The sequence below is a fragment of the Erpetoichthys calabaricus genome, chromosome 3 (genome assembly GCF_900747795.2).
Source record: "Erpetoichthys calabaricus chromosome 3, fErpCal1.3, whole genome shotgun sequence".
Taxonomy (NCBI): domain Eukaryota; kingdom Metazoa; phylum Chordata; class Cladistia; order Polypteriformes; family Polypteridae; genus Erpetoichthys; species Erpetoichthys calabaricus.
This window is the reverse complement of record NC_041396.2, coordinates 213,734,100-213,754,692: the sequence shown is the minus strand read 5'-3', so window position 1 is coordinate 213,754,692 and position 20,593 is coordinate 213,734,100. Positions and strand designations below refer to the sequence as shown.

Sequence of the window (20,593 nt, the reverse complement as noted above, 5' to 3'; positions counted from 1 at the left end):
ATATAACAGAAATGAGAAAGTATTTAGCACAAATTTCTAATGGACACGTTTGCACATTCCCCCTATGTTTCTGTATTGATTTGTCTTTCACAATTGACAATTCTAATTGAACAGTGTGAGTCTGGCTCTGTGGAGGAATGAGCCCTAGAATGAACTGGCATCCTATCTTAGGCTAGTTCTTGCCTTGTGCCTGATGCTCCTGGGATAGACTCCAGTCCTCTGTAACCCTGGATTGGATTATGTGGGTTTCAAGTACATGCTTCAAACAGATCGTGTCTAAGCCAGGATTTAAACCCATTCGCCTGAATCTGTGGTGCACCAGTTTACACAAAATACATTATTTATGCATTGTATCAGGTGCAAAACAAAATAAATCAGAAAACAGTAAAAGGTAAAAAATATATACATTGTGACTCTTCCTTAAAAAAGGAAACATATTTAGGTTTTCCTTCTATAATTAAATTGTCATAAGAACTCATTCCATAAGATGTTAAATACTAATTACCTAGCATTTCCAAAACAATACAGAACTGTGATTTGAAGGTCTTCAAAGTGTACACCCAACCACACAAATGGGTAACCAGCTCCAAGTACTGACAAAGCTGCCATTTACAATATGGCAGATTTCTAGACTGAGTAAATCAAATGTTTTCTCTGTTTGCAAGCATCTTGTAAGGTGAAGTAACATACTTGCCCCTGTTACTCTATATTGAACAAGCTTGATTTGAGAAGCACTAGACTAACTTTTGTAGCACATTTAATCTTGTGCATTCCACTTCCACATACTGCTATAATATCCCCAAAGCAGCAGGCTTTTCAAAAGTTTCCACAATACCCTTGTTAGACTGTATTGTAATAAAGAGTACAGTTCTACTCACCAGACCGTTAAAAGATACAACACATGCAGTAAAAACTGCACAGAGAAAAATCAACCAAATATATCACTTGGACTTTAGTGTATGTTTTTCTACGTTTTGTTGACAGAGAGATTGCGTGTCAGAATAAGAATATACTGTAAAGTAAATTAACCAGACTATTGCACCTTAGATGGAGTAATAGCAAGGTGGGCAGAAGTAAAAAATAAATAGGAAACAAGTGTTTAACTCCTTGCAGAAGCAGGTATCTGTCGTAAACAGACAAAAGGTGAAGGACAGTGGCTAGGTCACAGGGCTTTAAATAACAAGTGTACTGGTAAAATCCTAACCATGTGCACATCAGTGCTCTATGCTCTAAATGAACAAAATACACACAAACAACTGCAATATCTCATAATTTTATAAGTCACCTTTTAGTGACAGTGCCTGTGACAAACAGGATAATAATAGTCAAATAATGACCAATTAAGTTAAAAAAACAGAAAATATTTGACTTTGCGTGTCAGATCAGGTCACAATTTATTTGAGAGAAGAGTTGCAAGTTCTAGGTTCAAACAAACTATTTACAATTTTGGTTTTATATATAGCATAAAGATTTTCCTTTGTAAACTTAAATTAATCTCACCAGAAGGTTTGCACTGTATAAAGAGAACACTCTCTTCTTTTACATGCTTACTCCAATCTGAAGGGAAACTAAATCTATAGCATGAGCAGGTGGTCATACTACCAGCTTAATGTCACTTAACAGGATTATCAGTCATCATGGGGTCTAAAAAAGGGAACAGATTTTACTATTACTGGAATATGGGCAGGTGTTCAACTGCAAAACCTATACAGAAGATGTCTGTGATATACAAGCCCTGTTTGACCACTTATATTATTTTATCATATCTCATTCTCAAACTCACATAATATAACTGAATGTCATGGAGAGGTGGTGCCTATATTAGCTTCAGTGAGTGATATCAAATGACTATTTCAAATTTCAAAAATAATATTAATATTCAAAAAAAAAATTAGGAATATTTCCTGCACAGGCCAGGAACTATTCCTGGATAGAACACCAGAACAACTAGAGGGGCCAAACCAGTGTCAGACTGGAAACACTAACTTTATCTAACATGTCCTTGATGAAGAGGGTATAAAACTGTAGTACCTGGGGGAAAAATGTGCTGTTCGATTAAACAAACTTGACATCTTTTAATAAAATAATATTTTAACAGTGTCCATCTAAAGGATTTTAAAGAAGCAGACATTCAAATATAATAATATAACAGAGTATCACAGTAAACTAAATTGAGTTGACACTACACTTCATTCCTGTGAAGTTAAAAAAAAAAGAAAAATTTGGATTGGAAAATGAAAGAAAAAATGCTGTAGAAATTGACAAAATAAATCTATTAACTAGAATACAGCTCACTTTAATAGATTTGGCTGTTATGGACAGAAACATGCAATCCTGATACAATATTGCATCTGCTAGTCATTCTGTCTGCCAATATTGTAATGTGCTTTCCCTGATAATAGATGCAGTTTTAAAGTGCCTTAGAATCATAGTATAAGTACTTGGATTACACAGATCCCTTCGTGACATGTTATAAACCTGCAGACTTTTACTTCTAAATTCTTCTTTTGATCCATTTTACAACCTGCTTAATCCAATTTAAGGTTGCTGGTGGCCTGGTCAAATACCAGCAGCACTGGGCACAAGACAGGAATCAACACTGGATTTTTTCAGAGAATCAATAAGAAAAGCAGACTGCAACAAAACTAGAAGAGAAGCATACGTTTTATAGACAGAAACACTATTACAGTGCATCCGGAAAGTATTCACAGCGCATCGCTTTTTCCACATTTTGTTATGTTACAGCCTTATTCCAAAATGGATTAAATTCATTTTTTTCCTCAGAATTCTACACACAACACCCCATAATGACAACGTGAAAAAAGTTTACTGGAGGTTTTTGCAAATTTATTAAAAATAAAAAAACTGAGAAATCACATGTACATAAATAAGTATTCAGAGCCTTTGCTCAATACTTTGTCGATGCACCTTTGTCAGCAATTACAGCCTCAAGTCTTTTTGAATATGATGCCACAAGCTTGGCACACCTATCCTTGGCCAGTTTCGCCCATTCCTCTTTGCAGCACCTCTCAAGCTCCATCAGGTTGGAAGGGAAGTGTCGGTGCACAGCCATTTTAAGATCTCTCCAGAGATGTTCAATCGGATTCAAATCTGGGCTCTGGCTGGGCCACTCAAGGACATTCACAGAGTTGTCCTGAAGCCACTCCATTGATATCTTGGCTGTGTGCTTAGGGTCGTTGTCCTGCTGAAAGATGAACTGTCGCCCCAGTCTGAGGTCAAGAGCGCCGCTCTGGAGCAGGTTTTCATCCAGGATGTCTCTGTACTTTGCTGCAGTCATCTTTCCCTTTATCCTGACTAGTCTACCAGTCCATGCCGCTGAAAAACATCCCCACAGCATGATGCAGCCACCACCATGCTTCACTGTAGGGATGGTATTGGCCTGGTGATGAGCGGTGCCTGGTTTCCTCCAAACGTGACGCCTGGCATTCACACCAAAGAGTTCAATTTTTGTCTCATCAGACCAGAGTATTTCTTTCTCATGGTCTGAGAGTCCTTCAGGTGTCTTTTGGCAAACTCCAGGCAGGCTGCCATGTGCCTTTTACTAAGGAGTGGCTTCCACCTGGCCACTCTACCATACAGGCCTGATTGGTGGATTGCTGCAGAGATGGTTGTCCTTCTGGAAGGTTCTCCTCTCTCCACAGAGGACCTCTGGAGCTCTGACAGAATGACCATTGGGTTCTTGGTCACCTCCCTGACTAAAGCCCTTCTCCCCCGATCGCTCAGTTTAGATGGCCGGCCAGCTCTAGGAAGAGTCCTGGTGGTTTCAAACTTCTTCCACTTATGGATGATGGTAGCCACTGTGCTCATTGGGACCTTCAAAGCAGCAGAAATTTTTCTGTAACCTTCCCCAGATTTGTGCCTCAAGACAATCCTGTCTCGGAGGTCTACAGACAATTCCTTTGACTTCATGCTTGGTTTGTGCTCTGACATGAACTGTCAACTGTGGGACCTTATATAGACAGGTGTGTGCCTTTCCAAATCATGTCCAATCAACTGAATTTACCACAGGTGGACTCCAATTAAGCTGCAGAAACATCTCAAGGATGATCAGGGGAAACAGGATGCAAAGGAGCTTCATGGCAAAGGCTGTGAATACTTATGTACATGTGCTTTCTCAATTTTTTTATTTTTAATAAATTTGCAAAAATCTCAAACTTTTTTCACATTGTCATTATGGGGTGTTGTGTCTAGAATTCTGAGGAAAAAAATGAATTTAATCCATCCATATTACTAACCGAGAATGGTAAACCGGAAGGCATGGACCCAGGTACACGGCGATGGACGCAGGAGACATAGTGTGCAGGCGCCAACAGCACACGTCTCATAAACCGCAAGCGAAGTCTGATCCACCACGAACGAAGGAGTCACAGCTCAAAAATGAAATAGCTCAACTAACGCCACACAGAAAAGAGGATTCTGCACTGCACCCCAGAGTCAAACGGAAGACACTACGGAGTCCGCAAAGGTCCACAAAGATAGTACGGAAGGCACGAGAAAGTACGAAAGGCGCAGGCGCCTACAACGCACTTCTGAACTAAACGTCCACACTACACAGCATGGTCCAGGTAATAAGAATAAACGAACTCTCCGTATTAAACGTTCGGCATCCTCACACGTCCAAACCATATAGCATATGTGAATCACATTACAGTGATGCATTATTGACAGTACAACCACAGAAAACGCTCCGTATTAACAGTAAGTGCAATTATCCATATTACTAACGGTAGACAACGGATAACTAATGGAGTCACGGTCACAGCTCCAAAATGATCCAGCTCAACTAACGGAGCTACAACATGGACAGATACAATGAACATAGACGCCTACAACGCGCATCTGAAATGCCGCAAGCAAAGCAGGCACGGCTCCAAAAAGAAAGAGCTCGACTAACGGGGCTACAAAGACGACCCCGCCTGGATAAAAACAATGAACGCAGGCACCTACAACGCGCTTCTTAAACAACGCAACCAAAGGAGTCACGGCTCCAAAAGGAAACATCTCAACTGACAGACATACAGAAACGAGCCCGCCTAAATACAATTAATGAATGCAGGCACCTACAACGCGACTCTCAAACAGCAGAGGCAATACATAAAAGGCAAAGAAAGGAACGACAAACAGCCGCTAAACAATTCCGCCAATTAGCTGACAATGCATTCTGTAATGAGTCCACTATTAATGAACATTCATTAGGATTAATGAATATCATTTGCTGTCATTGTCATTCACTTAACTTCCCTGAAGAAACAACTGGCACTACAACTAATGAGTTTACACGTTGTTGTCAAAAGGGTCAGGTTAGACTGCCTCCTTTAGATAACTTTCCTGAATATCTACGGAAGCTTCTAACTAACAATGTACCCGAAAGTAAAAACTTTATGGACTGCATTGGATCCTACAATAGTTCATTTGCTTTTGCATCTACCGGGGTAAATATCAGGCCACCAGCTGGCAATGGCCCATACTGCTTTCGCGTATGTGGAAATGAGAAACTTCGCTGAAGTCATAAACAGTCACCCATTAGCTAAGTCTACAAAAGTACTTGCAGGATCACATTCTAACAATACTGTTTTGATTCCTACAGTTGACCTTCCAAGTTCTGACCTGGAATTACCTTTTACACTTAAACGATGCCAATTTCCCATTAAACCTGCATTTGCCATGACAATCAACAGATCCCAAGGACAAACCATGGACGGAGTTGGCATATACCTCTCTGAGCCTGTACTTGGACATGGACAACTTTATGTAGCCTTCTCAAGAGTTTGGCGTTCATTTGACATTAAACTTAAAGTTGTAGATACTCCATACCAAGGAAAACTCATTCAAGGACAACACACCATCTTTACTACAAATGTTGTGTATAAAGAAATATTCAAATAAATCTTTCTAATGTGCCATGCTATGGGTTCTTTACTTCCTTTGTTCGTCATCTACGCCTTTACACTCCAATATATCTCATACATACATCAATGTATTTCGGGTTACCCAACACCAGGGGTTGGCGAGCGAAGCGAGCAGGGGGCGAAGCCCCCTAGTTTTGGAATAAGGCTGTAACATAACAAAATGTGGAAAAAGTGATGTGCTGTGAACACTTTCCGGATGCACTGTACATTGTAAATCGTAAATGAGCTACTGTATACGAAATAGAAAACTACTGTTAAGAAGAACAGGTGTTCTTTTTATAGTTACTCTCATAGTTTATATTTCTAATTTACCATTCCAAAAACAAAAAGGCAATCAATTTAAAACTAAAGTGCTGCTCTAGAGAGACTTCTTATATTCAGATTACATAATGAATTGAAGCATCCACTGCAATGCATGGTAATAACTTTGAGAACTATCCCCCTGAAAATGCTAAATGAGGAGGCCCCATTGCAGATAATCCAGAAAAACAAGTTTTGCTAGTGAATCTGCCTACTTGGCTCACTACCTATTGCTTTATTCCTTTACAACAGAACTAAAGCAAGCTGTAATACGTGGATAAAAAGTATGACACAAAAAGAAACAAACAAGTTAGTTATAAAATAGCCTCAAAATAATGTAATATGGCTCTTTTATGCAATACAACAATGGATACTTACTATGTGTTTCAGGATTTTACTGAAAAATAATGAGTAGGAGTTAGTAGCCTTAACATAAACCTCTAACAGACCACAAAGGCAAATATTTAAACAATGAGTGCTGCAAGGACAGAATCAGGACTGCTATATTTCTATTAGTGTATAAATTTGTCCTGCAATGTGTGCATGAAGAAACTCTAGTCTTCAGAAGAATAATTTACACACAAATAAACACAGGTTGCCTAAAAACATCAGGCAGTTGTACAGAAAAAATGGTTAGGTTGTTTATCATTCATATTAATAAGAAGTTAACTTTTATTTCTCACAATAGATAGATAGATAGATAGATAGATAGATAGATAGATAGATAGATAGATAGATAGATAGATAGATAGATAGATAGATAGATAGATAGATAGATAGATAGATAGATAGATAGACCTCAGCTCTGTAAAAATACATGCATTTTCTGAGCCATCTAGTCCACCAATGGGTTACAGAAAGCTGTATATATCCTTATTTTATTATTTGTTATAAATACTTCCCATTAAAACAGAAGTTTCCATGTGTGGTAACTCTGAGAGATGTGAGTTTTATTCACCTGATTTTACAAATTAATTGATTAAATAGTGACTGCTGAAGTAGCTCAAACTGATTTAAGCCCGTGATCTCCTATAAGGATACACTGTTAGGAAGCAGATGTACATTTTTTTCAAAATACAAACACCTATTCTTGAGATAGGTATAGTTTGGTTCTGTTACAGACTACGTAAGCTGCACACAGAAAGGTAAAAAAGATGGAGCTGTAAGGAAAGGCTTGCTTAACAAAGTAAGTTAGACGGTGATGAATGTGCGATTAAGTGGTCTTAGTCAATTAATAACATTTGATGGTGATAAACAGAATGTGAAGAAATATGTAGTCGAGAATGCAAAACTAAGAAACATGAAAACATTGTACCATAAAATAACAACCATCTGGTGGTTCACTGGTGGAAGGACATGTCGGCAAGAATGAAGCACTGAAAATCTTGTTATATGTAGATAAGAAATTTGTTTTAAATTTTATTGATGCTGTCAGTGTGGTTAAGCTGTACAAAGTGTTTCACTGTAGTACACACCCTAGTCCTCGTCTGTCTAGGGATGTAAATGAACCACCCACTTATCTTTGACTTCTGTTTATTTCAGTTTGTTATTGTGATGAGCAAAAAACAAGGCCCAAAGACAGTGACCAATCCAGGATGGGATATCAGTCAATTAAAAGTACTCACTCACATCTGAAGTAGTTTAGGTTTAGCAGTTAGCTTACCACTGGATCTTTGTACTGTGAGGAAGAAAAGAAAAAAAAAAAAAAAAAAAAAGGAAAAAACATGCAAACTAAAAATCGAATCAGGATTTAAGTGCTGTAAAGGACTTCTACAGTTCACAGAAACACTATACAGACCACATGTGAAAGCTGTATATCATTTAAAAATAATGTCATTCAATTCTGAAAGCCTAAAAATCTGCATAAATCACATGATCTGCTTATGTTCAAATGTCAAAAAATGTTATATGGGTGCTTAGAGCAGGTAATCTTGACTGACTCCTTTTCTTACCTCGATAATATGGTTACTGCCGTTGATTACAAATACTTGTCCACCAGATGATGCCCAGATAGCGTCTTCCACTGGTAACATGCTCTTTACTGGCAGGACACCAAGTTTCACTACAGTGGGACAGTCAGAGTTCCACAATCCATCTGCAAAATGAACAAAAATAAACAGTTTAAAATTTAATATAGTTATTATGATTATAATTGTAATTGAAATGGAAAAATAGCTGAGAAGGAAATAGAATGTACAGTATAATTGTAGCAAAAGTCTCATTATGAATGGACCAAATTGCAGGTAAAATCTTCTTTGCCTTGCCAGAACACGATGTGACTCACAATCGTATTTCAAAAGGTGTCGGGAACAATTTTCTTAGTTCTTTTTCTGCTTCAACCGGAGTTTTCCTTGAATATCCACTCTCATTTAAGCAGGATACAAGATGTGCATGGATCAAACTACTGTATTCTAGTCCAGAAGTTTCAGTTTGTATTAACAGCATTATTTCAGACTACTTCAAACTAGAATGTGGTACTAGACAATGATGCTCACTGTCAGCAATGCTATTTGCAGTCGTCATTGAGCCATTGGCTGTTCACTTTCGAAATGCTTATGAGATAAAGGAGATTATGAGAGAAAGACTTGAACAGAAAATATCTCTATATGCAGATGATACGATAGTATATATATCAGATACACAAAATACTGTGCCTGCAGTCCTAACAGCACTAGCAGAATTTCAAAAGATGTCTTGAATCTCAATTAATTTGAATAAAGGTGTGCTTCTTCCAGTGAACTCTCTAGCACACATTAGACTGGACACTTCACTTTTATCATTGCAGATCAGTTAAAATACCTAGGGGTTTACATCACAAGTAAATATAAAGCTCTTTTTCAACAAAATTTTGCTGTCTGTTTGGAAAAAGGTAAGATGTGCAGAAGTAAATGGAGAATTAACACTGTCAAGATGCATATCCTTCCTAAACTTCTTTTTCTATTTCAAAGCATCCCCATATGCATTAACAAATCATTTTTTAAGATGTGAGATTCAACCATAACCTAATTAATTTGGAATTCAAAACATCCATGCATCCAAAAGGGGACTCTACAATGACCTAAAGCTGAAGGTGGCAGGGCTCTACCTAACTTTCAATTTTATTACTGGATGGCAAATATACAAGCTATAAAACCGGGACAATGACGCAAATAGATGAACACACATAGGCTGGGTCCAAAATAGAAATAAAATCCTGCAGTACTTCTTTATATTCTTTTCTTTGTGCCCCAGTAAATACAAGTTATTGTCAATATACTAACAACCCAATTGTCCTTCATTCAGAATATGGAACCAATGTTGGAAGCACTTCAAGATAGAGGACCTTTTTCTGTGGCACCTCTACATGATAACCACCTTTTTCCACCCTCTCAAACTTTCACAGTTTTTAATGTTTGGAAAAAAATTTTAAAAATTAAATTAAATCAATTAGAGGTTTGTACATAGATAATGTCTTTGCATCCTACAATCAATTACACTCTAAATTTAACTTTCCATCAACACAATTATTCCACTAAATATATAAATTAGAAACTCTGCTAAACAAAATCTGCCCAATATTCCTCACCTCCCACCTATTTCTATTCCATAAGAAATACTGATTAGTCTTGAGGACTCAGACAGCATTTCTATAATATATAAAAAACATTTTTAAATCCTTCCTTTCAAAGACTCCAGAGTAAAGTGGGAAAAGGATCTCTTACTCAACCTTTCAGAAATGGAGTGAAAGGCAGTGAAAGGCAGATATTTAAAAAAAAAAAAAAAACCAACAATATTTAACTTAACATAATACATTTATATTCTACATGTTTCACTTTACTTTGATGTCCTGAGGGCTGGACTCTGTGTGCTACCTGTCATTTCTAGTGCAAGGCACGACTTGCTCCTAGTTCATACCTCGCTATAATAAAAACAAACTTTCAACAGTGAAAACAGCTACAATCTTGAATGATTTTTACTATTTTTAATTAATCATACCATTTTTAAATACTTTACTCAGTTTTTAGATAAACTGAACATAAAAACCCTTTTATAACAAAAAATACATAAAGCATTTTCAACAGATGATGAAAAAGGACACAGAAGATAAACAATAGAATTACTAACTTATAATGTTGACTTGTGAACCTGTCACCTATTCCCTGGAAGGAAACAGAATACATAGTGCTGACCAAATAGCATTCTAAAACTAAATTAAAATCTGTCCTTTAGATGTCCCACTCTAAAACATTGACCTTTAAAGTCTCTGTGAGTTTTGCTCTGTATTTTCATTACACAATAATCATCCATTTCCAAGGATACTTTGGACAGGTGTCTTCTAAATGGCTTTGGAGCACCTGGGAATTCTTTAGAGCTCCCCAAAAACAGTTGCTAGCATTTGCAAAGATTGCTTTGAACAGCTCGGTTAACCACCTCAACCATACACTTAGAAAAGCAGGTTTCCTCTTTTTTTCTTTAAATCATACTGTTGAATTGGAAACATAAAGCATAAATGAACAAAATAAAGCAAGGAAGTAAATAAACAATAAATAAATAAGATAGTAAATAAATTATTTTTGGTATTGAAGGTATTTGCACTGGGAACAGTTACAGGCTTGATTTTGTTGACCACCTATATGGAGCTGTGCACAATGTCATAAGAACATGTTAAGATACTATAGAAAAGGCATAAACCCAGCTCTGACCTCTTTTCATTTAACAAAATCTTAATTCCTTTGTGTCTCTAAATTCTACATTTTTGTAGAGAACCCAAATCAAATTAAATAAGTGTTTGCTTACAACATTAGAGGTTTCAGAAAATACATAGCTTTTTACCTAAATTGCGCAGGACAATGTTACATTTCCTAATATATGTGTAATACCTGTTTTAGATGTCAGTTACTGCTGATAATGAAATAAGGAAAAAAGCACAACTGTATCACATATTAAATAAATAATCAACAAATCCATAAAACAGAATAACCGGTATTGCCTTTAGCAATAACTCTCAGAAATCCCAAAGTGCTAGTTTTAAGCATAATAAACTCTGTGGTCACTAAAGTACAGGACACAGCTACAATGATATAAGATTGCAAAAACAAGTTAAAAAAGTAAGAAATACAAATATATGAAAGGGGTTATCTGTGTATCACAGCCTTGGGTCAGTGTATACCATTTTCCCAACCTAGATATCACTTATGACTTCAATATAACATCCAGAATATATATTGCTTAGGTTTTTGATTCTACACTAACTAAAGTACAGACCACAGCTATAATATTACAACAATTTCAACAGAAACAGGCCATTCAGCTTACCAGTGCTCAATCTTTTTCACCTCATTTTTCAATAATAACATCAAATTGAGTTCCCCACTATAGTATACTATACTACTATACCGTCTACACACCATCAGTTACTTATTCCGCATGTCTATGGTTCTGTGTAAAGAAAATTTGATAACATTTCTGTGAAACTTAGTGATGTTTCTATTCATGTCTCCATGTTCTGTGGTCAAACAAAAGAATTATTTTCATAATTTGAAATCATGTGATCTTTTAACTTTAAGTGGTTTAAAATGAAAATATTTGTTTCTTTCTCTCCTCTTAGTTTACGCCTTGCGGTCCTGGAAACAACGTAACTACTCTTCTCAGGACTTTGTCTAGCTCTGCCGTGACAATTTGTAACAGAGTCCAGAACTGCACACAGTATTCCAGATGAGGCCTAACTAGTGCATTATGAAACTTAATCATTACTTCCTTTGACCTGCCTTATATACATCGGGCTATATAGCTTCCTGTTAGCCTTCTTAATTGCTTCTGTACACTGCTTGGATGTACAAAGTAAAGAGTCCACTGTGACTCTTACATCCTTCTCTGAAAGAGTACTTTCAAGGTTTAAAACCTACCTTGTGTACTAAAACCTAGCATTTTTACTTCCTATGTGTAATACTTCAACATTTAGTTACATTAAATGTTATACTTATATATATTATATATATTTAGCCGGTTATACTTCCTTAGAAGGCTGGCGTCCTTCAACATCTGCAATAAGATGCTGCAGATGTTCTATCAGATGGTTGTGGCGAGTGCCCTCTTCTACGCAGTGGTGTGCTGGGGAGGCAGCATAAAGAAGAAGGACGCCTCACACCTGGACAAACTGGTGAGGAAGGCAGGCTCTATTGTTGGCATGGAACTGGACAGCTTGACATCTGTGGCAGAGCGACGGGTGCTCAGCAGGCTCCTATCAATTATGGAGAATCCACTGCATCCACTAAACAGTGTCATCTCCAGACAGAAGAGCAGCTTCAGCGACAGATTGCTGTCACTGTCCTGCTCCACTGACAGACTGAGGAGATCGTTCCTCCCCCAAACTATGCGACTCTTCAATTCCACCTGGGGGGGTAAATGTTAACATTATACAAAGTTATTGCCTGTTTTTACCTGCATTGTTATCAATCTTTAATTTGATATTGTTTTTTGTATCAGTATGCTGCTGCTGGAGTATGTGAATTTCCCCTTGGGATTAATAAAGTATCTATCTATCTATCTATCTATCTATCTATCTATCTATTAAATTTCAGCTGCAACATATTTGTTCAAGTCTGAATTCTGTCCAAGTTATTTTATAATAATTTGGTCAATTCTAAATTATGTGCCACTCCAACTAGCTTGTTATTACCTGCAGACTATATATTTCTTACATACTGTATATATATATACAAGATTGAGATAACTCAGAAAACCTACTGCATCTCATGTGTTCATGTTATATCAAAATACATAGCCTTAATGCCTCAATTCCTGCCAAATATGTAAGAGTATTTACTTAGTCACATATTTTGTATACATTAGTTTAAATCTTGATATAAGACAGAATTATACCTTAAATATAAGCCTCTCCAATGATACTGTATGTTTGTAGTTTATTTCATATGCTGCTGACATCACAGGATATATTTTACATTTCACAGAATGAAGGCTGGCTTTTGTATAGTTCACTACAGTTTTACTTGCTCAACAATAAGAAACAAACATAAAACTAACTGTGGCTATTCTTTTTTGGGCAGAAAAAAAACTGACATACCCATTGTCCGAATTTTCATGGTAAGTCCTCAAACCCAATTCCCTGATTTTTTAAAGAATGTTGTTAGTCAATAATAAGAAGACATTTGCTCACTTTGGTTGCAAACAAGGCAGATTTTAATTACAACTTCCTTGTTAAAATTACACTCGTAAAAACAAACTATTTAATTTAAGATAGATAGATAGATAGATAGATAGATAGATAGATAGATAGATAGATAGATAGATAGATAGATAGATAGATAGATAGATAGATAGATAGATAGATAGATAGATAGATAGCTTTATTAATCCCCAAGGGGAAATTCACATACTCCAGCAGCAGCATACTGATAAAGAAATATTAAAAGAGTGATAACAATGCAGGTATAACAGACAATAACTTTGTATAATGTTAACATTTACCCCCCCCCCCCCCCCCCCTGGGTGGAATTGAAGAGTCGCATAGTGTGGGGGAGGAACGAAATCCTCAGTCTGTCAGTGGAGCAGGAAAGTGGCAGCAGTCTGTCGCTGAAGCTGCTCCTGTGTCTGGAGATGATACTGTTTAGTGGATGCAGTGGATTCTCCAGGATTGACAGGAGCCTGCTCAGTGCCTGTCGCTCTGCCACGAATGTCAAACTATCCAGCTCCGTGCCTACAATAGAGCCTGCCTTCCTCACCAGTTTGCCCAGGCGTGAGGCGTCCCTCTTCTTTATGCTGCCTCCCCAGCACACCACCGCGTAGAAGAGGGCGCTCGCCACAACCATCTGATAGAACATCTACAGCATCTTATTGCAGATGTTGAAGGACGCCAGCCTTCTAAGGAAGTATAGTCGGCTCTGTCCTCTCTTGCACAGAGCATCAGTATTGGCAGTCCAGTCCAATTTATCATCCAGCTGCACTCCCAGGTATTTATAGGTCTGCACCCTCTGCACACAGTCACCTCTGATGATCACGGGGTCCATGAGCGGCCTGGTCCTCCTAAAATCCACCACCAGCTCCTTGGTTTTGCTGGTGTTCAGGTGTAGGTGGTTTGAGTCGCACCATGTAACAAAGTATTTGATTAGGTTCCTATACTCCTCCTGCCCACTCCTGATGCAGCCCACGATAGCAGAGTCGTCAGTGAACTTTTGCACGTGGCAGGACTCCGAGTTGTATTGGAAGTCCGATGTATATAGGCTGAACAAGACCAGAGAAAGTACAGTCCCCCTGCGGCGCTCCTGTGTTGCTGACCACAATGTCAGACCTGCAGTTCCCGAGACACACATACTGAGGTCTGTCTTTAAGATCCATGCTACCAGGTATGAATCTACTCCCATCTCTGTCAGCTTGTCCCTAGGGAGCAGAGGTTGGATGGTGTTGAAGGCGCTAGAGAAGTCCAGAAACATAATTCTTACAGCACCACTGCCTCTGTCCAAGTGGGAGAGGGATCGGTGTAGCATGTAGATGATGGCATCCTCCACTCCCACCTTCTTCTGGTATGCGAACTGCAGAGGGTCAAGGGCGTGACGGACCTGTGGCCTCAGGTGGTGAAGCAGCAGCCGCTCCATGGTTTTCATCACATGCGACGTCAGAGCGACAGGCTGGAAGTCATTCAGCTCACTAGGATGTAATACCTTTGGGACTGGGGTGATGCAAGATGTTTTCCAAAGCCTCGGGACTCTCCCCTGTTCCATTGCTCAGGTTGAAGATGCGCTGTAGAGGTCTCCCCAACTCCAACGCACAGGCCTTCAGCAGTCGTGGCGATACTCCATCTATACCCGCTGCTTTGCTGGCACGAAGTCTCCTCAGCTCTCTGCTTACCTGGGCTGCTGTAATTGTGGGTTGGGGTAAACTCTCTCCTATGCTGGTATCAGCAGAAGGATGGGTGGAGGATGCAGTACTCCAAGGTGAGAGTGGGTTAGGGTGGTCAAACCTGTTAAAAAAGTTGTTCATCTGGTTTGCTCTCTCCACATCTCTCTCGATGGTGGCACCCCGCTTCGAGCTGCAGCCAGTGATGACCTTCATCCCATCCCACACTTCCTTCATACTGTTATTCTGCAACTTCTGCTCCAGCTTTCTCCTATAGGCCTAATGCTCCTTCGCCGCCCTGAGCTGGACTCGGAGTTCCTTCTACACGCGCTTGAGCTCATGCTGATCACCGTCTTTAAAAGCCCTTTTCTTCTGGTTCAAAAGTCCCTTGATGTCACTTGTAATCCATGGCTTGTTGTTAGCATAGCAGTGTACTGTTCTTACTGGAACTACAATGTCCATACAGAAGTTGATGTAGTCAGTAGTGCAGTCAACAACCTCCTCAATGTTCTCACTATAAGATCCCTCCAGGATATCACAGTCTGTAGTTCCAAAGCAGTCTCTCAGAGCCTGCTCTGCCTCAGGGAACCACTTCCTGAATGAGCGTGTGGTTGTAGGTACCTCCCTCGCTCTTGGTTTGTAGTGAGGCTGAAGCAGAACCAGGTTATGATCTGCTTTCCCAAGCGCAGGCAGGGTGGCGCTGTATGTGTCTTTTAACGTCTGCAAACAGTAGGTTAATAGTCCTATTTCCCCGGGTGTTACAATTCACATACTGGGAGAAGGCAGGTAATGTTTTGTCCAGCGTTATATGGTTGAAGTCCGCTATCTCCTCGTCTGCCCAAGGAGGGATGTATACAATAACAACAATGACATGTTCAAACTCCCTGGGCAAGTAATAGGGACGCAGACTTACGGCCAACAGTTCGATATTCCTGCAGAAAGTGGAGATTTTAACGTTAACATGTTCAGAGTTGCATCTTGTATTGACGTAGAGTGCAAGTCCTCTTCCTTTCTGCTTTCCGCAGGTACTTGTGTCTCTGTCCGCTCTAACTGTGCTAAACCCGGGTAGCTCCACGTTAGCATCTGGGATGTTAGTTGTTAGCCACGTTTCACTAAAACACAACAAATTGCATTCTCTGTAGGTCCTGACATTATTCACTAGTGCAGCCAGTTCGTCGATTTTATTTGGTAGTGAGTTCACATTTCCCAGGATCACAGAAGGCACCAAAGGTTTGTAGCGCCACTTTCTTGCTAAACGCTTGGCTTTTATCTTAGCACCGGCTCTGCTGCCACGATACTGTCTTCTTACCTCGTCAGGTAAATAGGGAACCACACCGGCGCGGGCATTTGTTCTCAGCGCTTCAAGTTGACTACTTGAATAGACGAGTCTTGGCGTGTAAAAATCCATGTCCAAGTAGTAAAAAGTGTCCCGGGAATGAGTCCACATAAAAGAAATTGGTAGGAGTTAACAGTGAAATAGAGAAAAAGGCAGAAAAATAAAGTCATACATGGAGCTGCTGGAATAGCTGCCACTCGCGCCGGCGCCAGAGTCACGAATATACGGAATTTAGTAGAATTATACCACAGGGAAGGCAAATGTGCAACTTAAACAGTAATTTCTAAATAATCCATTTAAAAACACCAAACCTTTTCAAAATTGTAAAAGGCATTTGTTTAATAATGGGTTAAAAAAAAAAAAAAATTCTATGAAATAATGTTGAATCACACCATGAGCCTCAAGAGTTGACCTGAGAATTAATTGATTTCTGAAGCTACTCAATCTATCAATGAATTGAACACCTCTAGGTACATTGTAGCCTACCTACAACAATAACTCAAACACTGACTTAAACATCAACTGTGAGGACAATGCTAGCTTATTCTGCTGGTCTTTGAAAGGCTATACATACAGTTTTATAAAATCAGAGGAGGACGAAGACATGGTTATAATAAGTCCCTAACTGAAAATGAGACGGACAAAAATGATCAGGATTCACAAAGCAATCCAGAATAAAATGCAGTCAGGTTCAGCTATACATGAATTGTTGAAGAATGAGAGAACTACTGTTGTATCTTACTAGACTGTACTGTAAATTGATTAACTGCTCCCCTAAATAGCAACTTTTATGAAGACACAGAAGACAAATGTGAGAAAAATGTTTATAGGATAAAACTGCAAAGTAGATTCAACACATGGCACAGGCAATTAAGTAATTAAAATATAAAGCTATTTGGCAACAGTAAGTAGTAGAAATACATAGGATTCAAATGACTAAAAAAAGCTTAATGCATACACGTAAAAGCATGTTGTGTTGTATTTCAGCCAGTTTTGCCTCCTTCCAGGTGGGGTTCAAATGCTGTTTTTATGACTTTCTTGTTAATCTGTGACTCTTTTGTTCATGGTAATATGGTTTTGTGTTTATAATTTGCAATATTCTTTGCTTTTTATGTATAAGTATTCATGCCTTTGTTATATGCCTTGTGTTTAGTGGGTGGTTCCCCAAAATATGGGGCCACCTGCCCATCACCACAAGGGACTGTTCTCAGCCCTATATAGGTGGGGGTAACCCATAGGTGTTTCATTTGAATTCACTTGGGAGTTGGTGAGAGTTTATTTGAGGTTTTGCAGTGCATTTTGAGATTAATTGGATTTTTGACTTCATGATCTACTTTTGATTTCAAACTTCTGGGATAAATATTGGGATTTTGTCCGCTTGGATTGTCTTGTGATTCAGACAACGCCTTTATTGCTTTTTATGCTCACTGAGCTTTCTTTTTGTTAAAACAGTTTTATGAAAAATACATATTTTTATTTATAAATATCCTGTTTTTGCCCTTGTTACTAGCTGGGTTTGACAGTTTCCCCCTCTAGTTTGCAATTTTGGAACTTTTCAGGACTTTATTCTTGGGAACTTGTAATGTGTCTTGCACTGTGTCCAATGAGAGTTACTGTAAGGGTTCTGCTTTTGCCAAAATTAAAATGGACAGGACCTTTACCATGCCTTGCTGTGCACAGCTGTGCACTCTCAACAGTGCTACTATAAGTATGAACAAACTCCAATGCAACAGATTAGTCATACTCTGACAAAACCTGTAACCTACACTACACAAGTGTAAGTCTTCCTCACCTAACTAAAAAAAAATACATACGTATAATTAAACCTTAATATCATTTGAGATAGTGTGTTAACAACTGTTAAACGTTTAAGAAGGCAGTTAAAAATAAACTGTAGTTTTGTGCTCTTCTTTCCTAGTGTAGCGACATCCTGCCAAATATCTATGATCTCATTCTATTGTGATCATTGGAATACAAATCACACAAAGTGATTTAGAAAAAAAGGAGTGTTTAAGACTGCACAATAGGACTTTTCAGCTTTATTTTTTGTTTTGGTCTGCGTTGTTCTAAAGACAAAAGAACAATTTATACTGCTACTGGCAAATTCTCAGTTGCAGCTGAAACACTGATAAAAACTGCAAACATGCACTTTGTAGTACCGTATGGTAGCTCTTAATGTACAAATTAATGTCACTGTCTAATAACAGCAGCATTTTTTAATACAAGGGAGTGAAGCATTTTCCATAAGAAACACTATTATCAACAAAGAAACCAATATGTAGGGGAAAAAAATGCAGGTGAGCTAGGTAAACTCAAAAATATATACCAACAAACAAGGTACAGAGGAGGAGGTCATATTTTAGGAGTGTGTTATAGACCACTCAATGCGGACAGTAATTTCAACACATTCTTTTAGTAATATTAAAAAGGCAAGTTTACAGATGGATATTATAGTCGTGGGAGACTTTAACTATCTGAATATTAACTGGGATAACCTTGCAAATAGCAGAGCACAAGAGCAAGAGTTTTTAGAAGTAAATCGGTGACTGTTTTTTTTTACACATACAGCTAAAATTCCGTTACAAGGAATATCTTTACAATGAAATTTTCATTACAACTAAGTATTTTTATGGTCCCGACTGTTTCCCCATATGACGAGAGTCTATAGAAATCTTGTTACTACGAAATTCATTCAGAAGATACTTTCATTACAACGAAGTGCCCAAAAGACCTTGAAATGCCTGAATGAATTACCAACAGAGCAGTTAGTTCTGTGGTCGCAGCTCAGTTGTGCTGCGAGTTCTTTGAGCTTTTGTCGTACTGTTTTTTTTTTTTTTTGCTGTTTTTGTTTTCGGTGGTTTTCAGTGATACCTTTTGCTGATTGCTCGTCAACATCTGAAAAACATCCACTGGAATTTAACTCAATGTCACCCTCCTATAGAAATGGCAGACATGAAAAAACGATAACAATTCATATTAGAAAAAAAAAACGTAATTTTTGCTGCTCTCAATTGCGGCAAAAAGAAAAAACATGCTGCCTGTGAATTCAGAATTTCACCATGGACACTGTCAACTTTCTTGAAAGACCGAACAAAAAAAGAAGAAAAATCTCAGGTTGCAAACGTATGCGAACTGCTGCATTTGAAGACGTCAAAAAAGCAGTTTTTATGTGGTTCAGTGATGCTCGTTCAAGAACCATTCCTATTAATGTGGCACTCATTCAAGAAAATGTGAGGTTTCTAAACTTTCTTGGGATCTCCCCCAAGTGGACAACATGTCAAAGAGCATCTGAAGTGCGATCAGCGTGTCTGTGGAAGACTGTTTATCCGTTGCCGGAGCAACAGCAGGCTCACAACTCTGCTTTGGCTCTTCACCAAAGCAAACAGAAAAGATCTCGATGGGTGATGCAAGGAACTTTGTAAATGCAGGAAACAGGATTACTTGGCCACTAACCTGGTCACAACCCTGTCTGACTGCTGTGTCTGTGTATAGGAGAGTGTCAGATCCTGCTACAATAAATAACTGTGCTGTTCCTGTTTCAAGTTGAATAAAGATGGTTTTGATAAAGTACTGAGACTCAGCCTCGTGTTTTGGGGTGCAAGACAGGGACTTATAGCATGACCCTGATATTTTAGGATTTGCTTCTGTGGCACTTCACTGAAGCGCTGTGAGCCTGCTGTTGCCCTGCCCCAGCAACGGACAAACAATCTTCCACAGACGTGGCAATTGTGCTTCTGGACGCACTTTTGCATGTCACCCCATTGGGTGGGGGGCGGGATCCCAAAAGAGTTCAGAAACCTCACAATATGAAGAAGAAGAAAAGGATGATTTGGCTTCTGATTGATAACTGTGCTGCCCACAACATGCTTCCACATTTAAATAATGTTCGTGTTGAATTCCTCCCACCCAATTGCACAGCAGTGCTTCAGCCATTGGATTTGGGCATCATTCGCACCCTGAAAGTGTATTATCGCAAGGAAATGCTGAGAAAAATTCTCGTCAGCATAACTTGTAGTCAGGAGGAGGTGAAAATTAACACGAAAGAAACTATTGAATTGATTGTAAATGCCTGGACGCAAGTTAAAGAAAGCACTATAGTTACAAATACAGAATCCCACTACAATTAAATTTTCATTACAGCGAAATATTATTTAGGTCTCTGGCAGTTCGTTGTAACTGAATTTTACCTGTATTT

General features: G+C 38.6%; 1 protein-coding gene across 1 annotated transcript in view; it reads right to left on the bottom strand.

The window, feature by feature from the left end:
* The window catches only part of arhgef10 (Rho guanine nucleotide exchange factor (GEF) 10), a 234,779-nt gene that overhangs the window by 39,824 nt on the left and 174,362 nt on the right, over positions 1 to 20,593 (bottom strand). Inside the window, exon 26 of the mRNA XM_028797766.2 lies at positions 8,183 to 8,325. Within this exon, the coding sequence (XP_028653599.2) occupies positions 8,183 to 8,325 (143 nt within the window). The remainder of the gene's footprint in view (positions 1 to 8,182; positions 8,326 to 20,593) is intronic.